This window comes from Somniosus microcephalus, chromosome 27 (assembly GCF_052327205.1).
Source record: "Somniosus microcephalus isolate GS21.2 chromosome 27, FLI_Smic_1.0, whole genome shotgun sequence".
In the NCBI taxonomy this organism is placed as follows: domain Eukaryota; kingdom Metazoa; phylum Chordata; class Chondrichthyes; order Squaliformes; family Somniosidae; genus Somniosus; species Somniosus microcephalus.
The window spans coordinates 25,350,506-25,362,799 of NC_141013.1; the positions used below are offsets into that span (position 1 = coordinate 25,350,506).

Below are 12,294 nucleotides of genomic sequence, written 5' to 3' on the forward strand. Positions count from 1 at the left end.
TCAGGCAGTGAGTTCCAGATTCCAACCACCCTCTGGGTGAAAAAGTTTTTCCTCAAATCCCCTCTAAACCTCCTGCCCCTTACCTTGAAACTATGCCCCCTGGTTATTGACCCCTTTACTAAGGGGAAAAGTTCCTTTCTATCTACCCTATCTATGCCACTCATAATTTTGTACACCTCAATCAGGTCCCCCCTCAGCCTTCTCTGCTCCAAGGAAAACAACCCCAGCCTGTCCAGTCTTTCTTCATAGCTGAAGCACTCCAGCCCAGGTAACATCCTGGTGAATCTCCTCTGCACCCTCTCCAATGCAATCACATCCCTCCAATAGTGTGGTGACCAGAACTGCACACAGTATTCCAGCTGTGGCCTAATTAACGTTTTGTACAGCTCCATCATAACCTCCCTGCTCTTATATTCTATGCCTCGGCTAATGAAGGCAAATATCCCATATGCCTTTTTAACCATCTTATCTACCTGTCCTGCTGCCTTCAGGGATCGATGTACATGCACACCAAGGTCCCTCTGATCCTCTGTCCTTCCTAGGGTCCTACCATTTATTGTGTATTCCCTTGCCTTGTTAGTCCTCCCAAAATGCATCACCTCACACTTTTCAGGGTTAAATTCCATTTGCCACTGTTCTGCCCATCTGACCATCCCGTCTATATCGTCCTGTAGCCTGAGGCTTCCCTCTTTGCTATTTACCACTCCACCAATTTTCATGTCATCTGCAAACTTACTGATCATACCTCCTACATTCAAATCGAAATCATTAATGTACACTACAAACAGCAAAGGACCCAGCACCAATCCCTGCAGTACACCACTGGACACAGGCTTCCAGTCACAAAAACAACCTTCGACCATCACCCTCTGCCTCCTGCCACTAAGCCAATTTTGGATCCAATGTGCCAAATTGCCCTGGATCCCATGGGCTCTTACCTTCTTGACCAGTCTCCCATGTGCGACTTTGTCAAAAGCCTTATTGAAGTCCATGTAGACTACATCAACTGCACTACCCTCATCCACACACCTACTCACTCCCTCAAAAAATTCAATCAAATTGGTCAGACGTGATCTCCCCCTGACAAAGCCATGCTGACTATCCCTGATTAATCCCGGCCTCTCCAAGTGGAGACTAATTCTGTCCCTCAGAATTTTTTCCAATAATTTCCCTACCACTGATGCTAGGCTCACTGGCCTGTTATTCCCTGGTTTATCCCCACTACCCTTCTTGAACAATAGTACTACGTTAGCTGTTCTCCAGTCCTCTGGCACCTCCCCTGTGGCCAGAGAAGTTCTGAAAATTTGTGTCAGAGCCCCTGCAATCTCCTCCCTTGCCTCACACAGCAGCCTGGGATACATCCCGTCAGGGCCTGGGGATTTATCCACTTTTAAGCCCGCTAAAACCGCTAGTACCTCCTCCCTCTCAATACTAATTTGTTCAAGTATATCACAATCCCCCTGCCTGATTTCTATGCCTACATCACCCTTCTCCATAGTGAACACAGATGCAAAATATTCATTTAAAACCTCACCTACATCTTCCGGCTCTACACAAAGATTGCCACTTTGGTCACTGATGGGCCCTACTCTTTCCCTGCTTATCCTCTTGCCTTTAATATACTTATAAAACACCTTGGGATTATTTTGCCCGCCAGTGTTTTTTCATGCCCCCTCTTCGCTCTCCTAATTTATTTTTTTAAGTACCCCCCTGCACTTTCTATACTCCTCTTGGGCTTCCACTGTTTTTAATCCTTTGTATCTACCAAAAGCCTCCCTTTTTTTCCTAAATCCATTCTTGTATATCCCTCGACACCCAGGGTTCCCTGGGCTTGTTGGTCCCACCCTTGACCTTTGCGGGAACATGTTGCGTTGTACTCTCCATTTCCTTTCTGAAAGACTCCCATTGCTCTGATGTGGATTTTCCTACAAGTAGCTGATCCCAGTCCATTTTGGCCAGATCCTGCCTTATCATATTAAAATTGGCCTTCCCCCAATTTAGAACCTCTATTTCCGGTCCATCTTTGTCCTTTTCCATGACTAACTTAAATCTCACCGAATTATGGTCACCGTCACCAAAATGCTCTCCTACTGACACATCTACCACTTGCCCGGCTACATTACCCAGAATTAAGTCCAGTACCGCCCCCTCTCTTGTAGGACTTTCTACATGCTGGCGCAAAAAGCTCTCCTGGATGCACTTTAAGAATTCTGCACCCTCTAAGTCTTTCATACTCTGACTATCCCAGTTAATATTGGGGAAGTTGAAATCCCCTACTATTATTACCCTATTATCATGGCTGATCATCCAAATTCAGTACCCGGTCCCTGCTTTCTCCCCATATCCCTTGATCCCTTTAGCCTTAAGAAATATATCTAACTCCTTCTTGAATATATTTAATGAATTGGCCTCAACTGCCTTCTGTGGTAGAGAATTCCACAGGTCACCACACTCTGGGTGAAGAAATTCCTCCTCTGTCCTCAATGGCTTACCCCTTATCTTTAGACTGTGACCCCTGGTTCTGGACTCCCCTGCCATCGGGAACATCCTTCCTGCATCTAGTCTGTCAAGTCCTGTTAGAATTTTATAAGTTTCAATTAGATCCCCTCTCATTCTTCTAAACTCCAGCGAATATAAGCCCAATCGACCCAATCTCTCCTCATACGTCATTCCTGCCATCCCAGGTATCAGTCTGGTGAATCTTCGCTGCACTCCCTCCATGGCAAGAACATCCTTCCTCAGATAAGGTGACCAAAACTGCACACAATACTCAAGGTGTGGTCTCACCAAGGCCCTGTACAACTGCAGCAAGACATCCTTGTTCCTGTACTCGAATCCTCTCGCTATGAAGGCCAACATACCATTTGCCTTCTTAACCGCCTGCTGCACCTGCATGCTTGCCTTCAGTGACTGGTGCACAAGGACACCCAGGTCTCGTTGCACTTCCCCTTCTCCCAATCTATTGCCGTTCAGATAATAATCTGCCTTCCTGTTTTTGCCACTAAAGTGGATAACTTCGCATTTATCCACATTATACTGCATCTGCCACGCATCTGCCCAATCACCCAACCTGTCCAAATCATACTGGAGTTTCTCAGCATCCTCCTCACAGCACACACGCCCACCCAGCTTTGTGTCGTCTGCAAACTTGGAGATATTACATCTAGTTCCCTCGTCTAGATCATTTATATATATTATGAATGTCTGGGGTCCTAGCACCGATCCCTGCAGTACCCCACTAGTCACTACCTGCCACTCGGAAAAAGACCTGTTTATTCCAACTCTTTGCTTCCTGTCTGCCAACCAGTTCTCTATCCAAGTCATTACCTTACCCCCAACCCCATGTGCTTTAACTTTACATGCTAATCTCTTATGCGGGACCTTATCGAAAGCCTTCTCAAATTCCAAATACACCACATCCACTGGTTCTCCCTTATCTATTCTACCAGTTACATCCTCAAAAAATTCCAGTAGATTAGTCAAGCACGATTTACCTTTTGTTATTCCATGTTGACTTTGTCCGATCCTGTCTCTGTTTTCCAAGCGCTCTGCTATTACATCTTTTAGAATGGACTCTAGCATTTTCCCCTCTATCGATGTCAGGCTTACCGGTCTATAATTCCCCGTTTTCTTTCTACCACCTTTTTTAAATAGTGGGGTTACATTAGCTACCCTCCAAGGCATGGGAACTGTGCCAGAGTCTATAGAATTTTGGAAGGTGACCAGCAATGCATCTACTATTTCTAGGGCCACTTCCTTAAGTACCCTAGGATGTAGATTATCAGGCCCTGGGGATTTATCGGCCTGCAATCCCGTCAATTTCCCTAACACCATTTCCCTACAAATACTGATTTCATTCAGTTCCTCCCTCTCATTAGACCCGATGTTCCCCGACATCTCTGGGAGGTTATTTGTGTCCTCCTTTGTGAAGACAGAACCAAAGTATGTATTTAATTGGTCAGGTAATTATCTTACCTCAGTTTCTCATCATCCACTATGGCAGTCGTTCCAATATATGATATTGATTGAGACAGCACCTGCTCTTGCCCCTTCTAGACACATACATAATAAATTATTAAAAAGAGTTATTTGGTTAACAGAACATAAACATAGTAGAAAGGATAACCATGAAAATCTGATTTTAAATTTGGGTGTTTAAAAAGCTAGAAAAGAAAAATGAGAAACAAAATTCAAGCAATATGAACCCAGTATAAATACACTTTATTTAATTGGGAAGGAAACATAGAAAGGATACTTGTTGTTCAAAATACCCTATTATAGCAAAAATGAAAAATTGAAAGTGTAGGAACTGGGGTTCCTAGCCGAAGAATTGAGATCGACTCAGAAAATCAAAAACAATAAAATTTAATGAACAAACGAAGCTGTACAGGAAACTGTAGGATACAATGCAAATAGGTCTGGTCTGCTTGAGAGCCTCTCTGGAACTGCTAGAAGGTTCCGAGCTCAACTGCTAGCAGGTTCCGAGCTCAACTGCTAGCAGGTTCCGAGCTCAACTGCTAGCAGGTTCCGAGCTCTGATATCATGACGTTCTTCCCACCGTTGAGAGATCACGTGACGGACGGCATGACGTCATCACGGGGAGTACAGGAAAGAAGCCCTAGTACAGTTAACAGATACATTAAAGGTGCAGCCCCCAGCTGTACTACATTGCTGTAAAAGGAATTATATACAATTGTCCGTAATCCTCTGGTGGTTCCGCCACAAAAGTCTAATTTTTTCAAAACATAAATTTTATTGCCAACATGCAATGGGGGGTTTTGAACATAACGTATTCCTCCTAGACTTTCCTTCCCTTTAAAGCTGTAGCTAACCCAAACCAATAAAAAAAAATCCAATAAAGATAGAGGTTAAAGAATGTTCTTCCTAGTATCTTCTGTTATTAAGATATTCAGGTTTTTGCAACCGACATAAATTTCAGGAGTAGGATCATTTCCAGACCTCCGGTTTTCAGCTGTGGTTTTCTGATTGGCAGGAACACAGGGGAGAAGAGCAGTGGTCAGCAATATGAATATAAAAACTACGCCACTGCAAGAATCTGAATAGCTTCTTCAGGCACAACTTTGTGCCAATGCTGTTGCTGAGCCAATCAATAGACGGTTCACAACTGCATGTATGAATAATTGCCCTCCCTTCTTGAGGCCAAGGCCCCGATATTTGAGGGGAGGGAGGCGGTCGGACCGGCATTCAGGAAGGAGGGAAAAGAGCAATGGGGAATAAGACTTGGGATTACAGGTTTGGAGGCGGTAGTGGGGGCATCAGCCGATCGCGGCAGGAGGTTTGCTTGAAGGGCCGGGGAAAGCACTCCTGCTTCTCCTGGCCCACAAGGAGTTCTATAAAAACCACTCACTTGTTTGATCCGGCTGTTACCGCCCATATTTAACTGCCGGGTATCTCGAACCCTGGAAAACCCGGCCGACCAGCGCTAAATTTAAAACAGAGCCCCAACTGCGCTGTGGGAGCCCGATTTAAAAATAATGAACTGTCCTGCCTCTCAAGCGCGGGATAGACAAGACACGCAATCCGTTGCCGTAAAAATGGGAGCAGGCACGTATGCGGCGGATTGGGGTCGTGTTATGCAATTTTTAATTTTAAACCCCTCCCCAATTGTCGTAGGAGGGTTAAACCCCACCGCCCCACCAAGTCTCTAGCCCTATCTTGGCAGCTACCCAATAACACAGTGAAAAATCAGCAATTCAATGCACAAGGAATTATCGGAGCAAACTCACATCCTGTTACTCCAACGGAGAGTGCTTTGGAACACCAAATTGCCACTGCCTTTTAAAATAGGTCTTAAAGTTGGGAATATTTGGAAGCTATATAAAATACAGTAATGCGAATATTAATTCATTATTTAGCAATTCCTCCATAGTGGGCAGCTCAATACAATAATAATGCTGCAAAGCCTCCTATTTGGAGATATGAGGTTTAATCTCAATCTTGACTAACTTGGATTCCTGTTAGAGGATGAATTTCAAAGTCTCAGACATGTCGTCTGTAGAATTGATGGGAAACTGGCCAAGACCCTTTCCACACTGCTCATCGTGCTTGCTACTGAGTTGACTAAGAAGATAGCATTTGAGGCAGTATCTACAGTCTGCACTGTCCTCTCCCACCAACCCAGGAGAAATTTGAGGAAGAAGAGAAAAAGTAAGGAATATTTCCAATAACGATAGCACTGCCATTCAAAATAGTCTCTCATTAGCTGAACTTACCATAACTTCTTCAGCTTGGCGGACCAGCTCAGCAGTTTTTGCTTCTAGTTCTGCATTTAATCTCCTAAATAAACATGACATATTTTTTTTAAAGGTGTTCAGTTCTCACGCTATATTCATATTGACTGCACATCCACAATGACAAAATTTCAAATGATAAACTATTATATGCAATATATAGCTTAAATGTAGAAAAACATTCATACTTGTATTCTTCTTCTTTAGCCAATAAATCTCCTGAAGGAACTTTCCTTACTGAAGCTGATGATGGAAGAGAACCAGATCTCCCAGACAGAGCCTTCTTTGCCTAGATTTAAAAATATTCCAATAAAAGAATTTTCAAAGATATAATAGAACCTTTCTTTGTATCAATAACAAACAAGGAAGTAGTTTGATTACACTTAAACTTCTATAACTAAAATCCAATTATTTTTATTAGGAAAACTCAAACAGATAATGAGAGGTCACACTGTTGGGCTTAACTTATGTTGATCCATAATATCAATAATCTGGGTTTGTGGAATACAATACACCCATCCTGCATGCATCCATGTATATAAGAGCACAAGCAGATAAGAATTAAGAGCAGGGGTAGGCCATACGGCCCGTCGAAGATGAGCCATTCAATAAGATCATGGCTGATCTTCCACTTCAACTCCACTTTCCCGCCCGATCCCCATATCCTTGATTGCCCTAGAGTCCAAAAATCTACCGATCTCAGCCTCAATATACTCAACGACTCAGCATCCACAGCCCTCTGGGGCAGAGAATTCCAAAGATTCACAACCCTCCGAGTGAAGAAATTCCTCCTCATCTCAGTCTTAAAAGGCCAGCCCCTTATCCTGAGATTATGCCCCCTAGTTTGAGACTCTCCAGCTAGGGGAACCAATCTCTCAGGATCTATCCTGTCAATCCCCATCAGGATCTTATATGTTTCAATGAGTCGTTAAGACAAAAATGCTTCTTTTATTATATTCAAGAAAATATTCATCTATATTTTTGAGGCCACTGTACATTTTGAATGTTCACCTACATATACTCCAGGGACTTGAACACATAATCTAGGCTGACACTTCAATACAGTACCGAGGGCATGCTACATTGTTGGAGGTGCCGTCTTTCAGCTGAGACATTAAATCGAGGCCCCGTCTACTCTCTCAGGTGGACGCAAAAGATCCCATGGCACTATTTCGAGGAAGAGTTTGGGAGTTCTCCCCGGTATCCTGGCCAATATCTATCCCTCAACCAACATCACTGAAACAGATTATCTGGTCATAATCGCATTGCTGTGCGCAGATTGGCTGCCGCGTTTCCTACATTATAAGAGTGACTACACTTCAACAGTACTTCATTGGCTGTAAAGCGCGTTGAGACGTCCTGAAGTCGAGAAAGGCACTATATAAAATGCAAGTCTTTCTCTCTTTCCTTCTATTAAGTGAAGGTTCAATAGTAGAGAGGTTTTTGATATGTGCTCACATGAATACATAATGATCCAACATTTGTGGCATAATTACTGCAGTGATCTCCAGAAGTAAATCTATAGAGTGTCAGATAATTCTAAATGTTTTATTGAAGTAAACTCTGCTGAAGTCCCAGCTATAGTGGCTACTAGTCTCCACTTGTTTTTAATGATGGCTCACTATAAACCAATCTGATTTCTGCCAACAGGCACCGAAGCCTGGCTGGTACCCACTGGCCCATATTTGGCCAGTCTGGTTACCACAACCGCCCCCCTCCCAGGTTGATGCTGAAATCCCTACCTGGTGCCCACCAACTCGATTGAAGCCCCTGTATGGAGCTCGCCAGCTTGGATTGAAACCTTATCCCCTACCCCAGGAGGACATGGCTTCTTCCTGTATGGTAGCTGGACTGAAACCCTTGTCTGGTGCCCCTGGCCTTAGTTGAGGCCCATCTGGTGCCTGCCTGCCTCCCTCCCGCGGGGCCCAGGCCGGTGCCAGTCGCTGTACCCCGGCACTGTAAAGGGCCAGTGCGGCTTCACACCTGGTCGGCTGCCCAACTCTCCCGAGAAAAATGAAATCTCTCGGCGCCCGAGACTGAATCTGTGGCTCTCCCTACTTGTCAGCTCCGCCCCTGGGCCCAACGCCCCGCTCCTCATCGGGCCCAGCGACCCCCAGCTCCGCCCCGGGCCCCCGCTCCTCACCGGGCCCAGCGACCCCCAGCTCCGCCCCGGGCCCCCGCTCCTCACCGGGCCCAGCGACCCCCAGCTCCGCCCCGGGCCCCCGCTCCTCACCGGGCCCAGCGACCCCCAGCTCCGCCCCGAGCCCGACAGCCGCGGCCTCTCCATCGCGTCCTCGTCGCCTGGTTTCCAAGGTAACACAAATATCGGGAAACATCGCGAGACCTGAGCCCAGTGAATCCTTCCCCACAGTGACCCAGAAATGGCCGAGTGTCACCAACTGACCCACCCTCTCCCTTTTAAATGGGGCATAGTTGTGGTTCAGTGGGTAGCACTCTTCGTCTCTGAGTCAGAAGGTTCTGGGTTCAAGTCCCACTCCAGAGACTTCAGCACAAAAATCCTAGGCTGACACTCCTTCTTAGGCAGTCCCTCGGAACCGCGGATGACTTGCTTCCACATTAAAAATGAGTTTGCAGGTGGCTGATGAGTCCAATGCGGGACCTACAGTCTCTGTCACAGGTGGGGCAGACGGTGGTGGGTGGGGTGCTTGGGTTGACGTGCGCTGCTTGGGCTTGGCTTCCGCTTGCTCCCGGCGAAGAGACTCGGTGTTCAGCGCCTTCCCAGATGTTTCTCCTCCACTTTGTGCGGTCTTGGGCCAGGGATTCCCAGGTGTCAGTGGGGATGTTACACTTTTTCAAGGAGGCTTTGAGGGTGTCCTTGAAGCGTTTCCTCTGCCCACCTGGGGCTATCTTGCCGTGCCGGAGCTCCGAGTAGAGCGCTTGTTTTGGGAGTCTCATATCGGGCATGCGGACAATGTGACCCGTCCATCGGAGCTGATTGAGCGTGGTCAAAACTTCGATGCTGGGGATGTTGGCCTGAGCAAGAACTCTGACGTTGGTGCGCCCTATCCTGCCAATGGATTTGCAGGATCTTGCGGAGACAGCGTTGGTGGTACCTCTCCAGTTCTTTGAGGTGCCTGCTGTACATGGTCCATGTCTCTCAGGCATACAACAGGGCGGGTATCACTGCTGCTCTGTAGACCATAAGCTTAGTGCCGGGTTTGAGGTCCTGGTCTTCAAACATTCTCTTCCTCAGGTGACTGAAGGCTGCACTGGCACACTGAAGGCGGTGTTGGACTTCGTCGTCGACGTCTACCCTTGTTGACAGTAGGCTCCCAAGGTATGGAAAGTGGTCCACGTTGTCCAAGGCCTTGTCGTGGATTTTGATAATCGGGGGGCAGTACTGTGTGACGGGGGCAGGTTGGTAGAGAACCTTTGTCTTACGGATGTTTAGTGTAAGGCCCATGCTCTTGTACGCTTCGGTGAAGGTGTTGACGATGGTTTGGAGTTCGACCTCCGAGTGAGCACAGACGCAAGCGCCATCTGCATACTATAATTCAACGACAGAAGATGGGCTGACCTTGGATCTGGACTGGAGGCGACGGAGGTTGAACAGTTTCCCGTTTGTTCTGTAAATTAGCTCCACTCCAGTGGGGAGCTTACTGAAGGTGACACTCCAATGCAGTGCTGAGGGAGTGCTGCACTGTCAAAGGTGCCGTCTTTCAGATGAGACATTCAACCAAGGCCCCGTCTGTTCTTTCAGGTGGATGTAAAAGTTCCCATGGCACTATTAGAAGAAGTGCAGCAGAGTTCTCCCCAAAGTTCTGGCCAATATTTATCCCGCAACCAATACCATTAAAAAGAACAGATTATCTGGTCATTTATCTCACTACTGTTTGTGAGTCCTTGCTCTGCATAAATTGGTTGCTGTATTTCCCAACATTACAAAAATGATTACATTTCAAAAAAGTAATTAATTGGCTGTGACATTTTAAGACACCTTGAGGTTGTGAAAGGTACGATATAAATCTTCCTGTGTCAGCTTTCATTATTGAAGAAAGCACAGTTGATCCTGATTATGTTCTCACTTGACATCCATATACGTAGATTTTCCCACTGGATAGTAACATGGAGAAGGAATTGGAGTTGATTTTTCAGAGTTCTAGAGGCCACGGGTGGGAAGAGGGGTGGGGGTTCTGACTAAATAACAAGTAATTGCACTTTAACTGCCCCAAATAGCCGGCCCGCTGAATATGGTTTAAGCGGCACCTTTGTAATTGATGCCTACGGTAATTGTAAATGGTTTGCCCGATATAGGCAGCTGTCTGGGATATACGGGGATGGTGTAAATGGTGGGGACTGTACCTATTCAGTTCAAATGCCTCTGAAATCGGAGCAAGCAAATCATCCAAAATCAAAAACATGATAATAGGAATCATTGAAAAGTATGTTGATGAGCAGGTGTTAGCACATTGTCAGGGTTCTAAGTACCTGTTAATACCTTGATACCTTGTTCCGTCAGAGAGACAAGTACAAGACTTCATGGCAGCACCCTCGCTCCAAGCACTGGCATCTGCTGGACTACGTCATCGTCCGAGCGAGGGACTGCAAGGACGTCCGCATCACCCATGCCATGACAGGAGCTGATGACTGCTGGACAGACCACCCCCTAATCCGCTCTGTCATCTCCATCAATGTAACCCCAAAACAGCGGCGGCAACAGAAACAATGCCGCAGGAAAATTAACGCTGGAGCACTCAAAGACCTCGCTAAGAAAGCCCTGTTCAGCCTGCGCCTCACAAACAACCTGACGACTCCCAGTGATGCAGAGACACAGAGTGTCCACAGCGCCTGGTCTGCACTCAAGGCCTCTATAATCAGCACACTGTGAAGAGACGCTCGGTCACTCGACCAGGAAACACCAAGACTGGTTCAACGAGAACGACCAGGAGATCCAGGAGCTAATAAGCCGCAAGCGCAAGGCATTCCTGATCTGTAAACAGCAACAGAACTCGAGAGCAAGAAAGCAGCTCTACAGAAGCCTGAAGGCCGAGGTCCAACAAAAAACTCGTGACCTAAAGAACAGATGGTGGGTGGAGAAAGCGCAGGAGATCCAGCAGCTAGCCGACAACTACGATGTGCGTGGATTCTTTAGCGCAGTCAAGACCGCCTACGGCCCAAGCACCCAAGGCCCGACCCCACTGCGGGCCAAGAATGGAGAGGTACTCATCAAGGACAGAGAGGCAGTCAGTGCCCACTGGAAGGAGCACTTCGAAGATCTCCTTAACCACGACTCTGTCTTCGACACAAGTGTCCTCAACTCCATCCCACAGCATGCTACCCGCCACCATCTCAGCACAACCCCAGCCTGGCATGAGGCTGAAAAGGCCATCCAACAACTGAAGAACAACAAGGCCTCAGGAGCAGATGGAATCCCTGCCAAGGCACTAAAGTATGGCGGAGAAGCATTACTGGCGCGAATTCATGAACTCATTTCTCTTATCTGGAAGGAGGAGAGCATGCCAGGGGATCTCAGAGATGCCGTAATTGTGACCATCTTCAAGAAAGGTGACAAGTCCAATTGCGGTAATTACAGAGGCGTTTCCCTGCTGCCTGTCACAGGGAAAGTAATCGCAAGAATCTTCCTCAATCGCCTTCTCCCAGTGGCTGAAGAGCTCCTCCCAGAGTCGCAATGCGGATTCCGCCCACTGAGGGGCACAATGGACATGATCTTCACCGCACGTCAATTACAAGAGAAATGCAGGGAACACATCAACCGCTGTACATGGCCTTCTTTGATCTCACAAAGGCCTTTGACACTCAACCGTGATGGATTATGGAGTGTCCTCCTCAAATTCGGCTGCCCTCAAAAGTTTGTCACCATCCTCCGCCTGCTTCACGACGACATGCAAGCTGTGATCCTGACCAACGGTTCCACCAGAGACCCAATTCACGTACAAACCGGGGTCAAGCAAGGCTGTGTCATTGCACCAACGCTCTTCTCGATCTTCCTTGCTGCAATGCTCTATCTCAACCTCAGTAAGCTCCCCGCTGGAGTGGAGCTAATTTACAGAACAAACGGGAA

General features: G+C 46.9%; 1 protein-coding gene across 1 annotated transcript in view; it reads right to left on the reverse strand.

Annotated features, from left to right (window-relative positions):
* The window catches only part of tex9 (testis expressed 9), a 59,825-nt gene extending 51,239 nt beyond the window's left edge, over positions 1-8,586 (reverse strand). The window contains exons 1-4 of the mRNA XM_085968758.1: positions 8,485-8,586; positions 6,440-6,540; positions 6,234-6,297; positions 3,976-4,052 (exon numbers count right to left, since the gene is read on the reverse strand). Of these exons, the coding sequence (XP_085824884.1) occupies positions 3,976-4,052; positions 6,234-6,297; positions 6,440-6,540; positions 8,485-8,538 (296 nt within the window). The 5' untranslated portion in view covers positions 8,539-8,586. The remainder of the gene's footprint in view (positions 1-3,975; positions 4,053-6,233; positions 6,298-6,439; positions 6,541-8,484) is intronic.
* Positions 8,587-12,294: the final 3,708 nt, after the last annotated feature.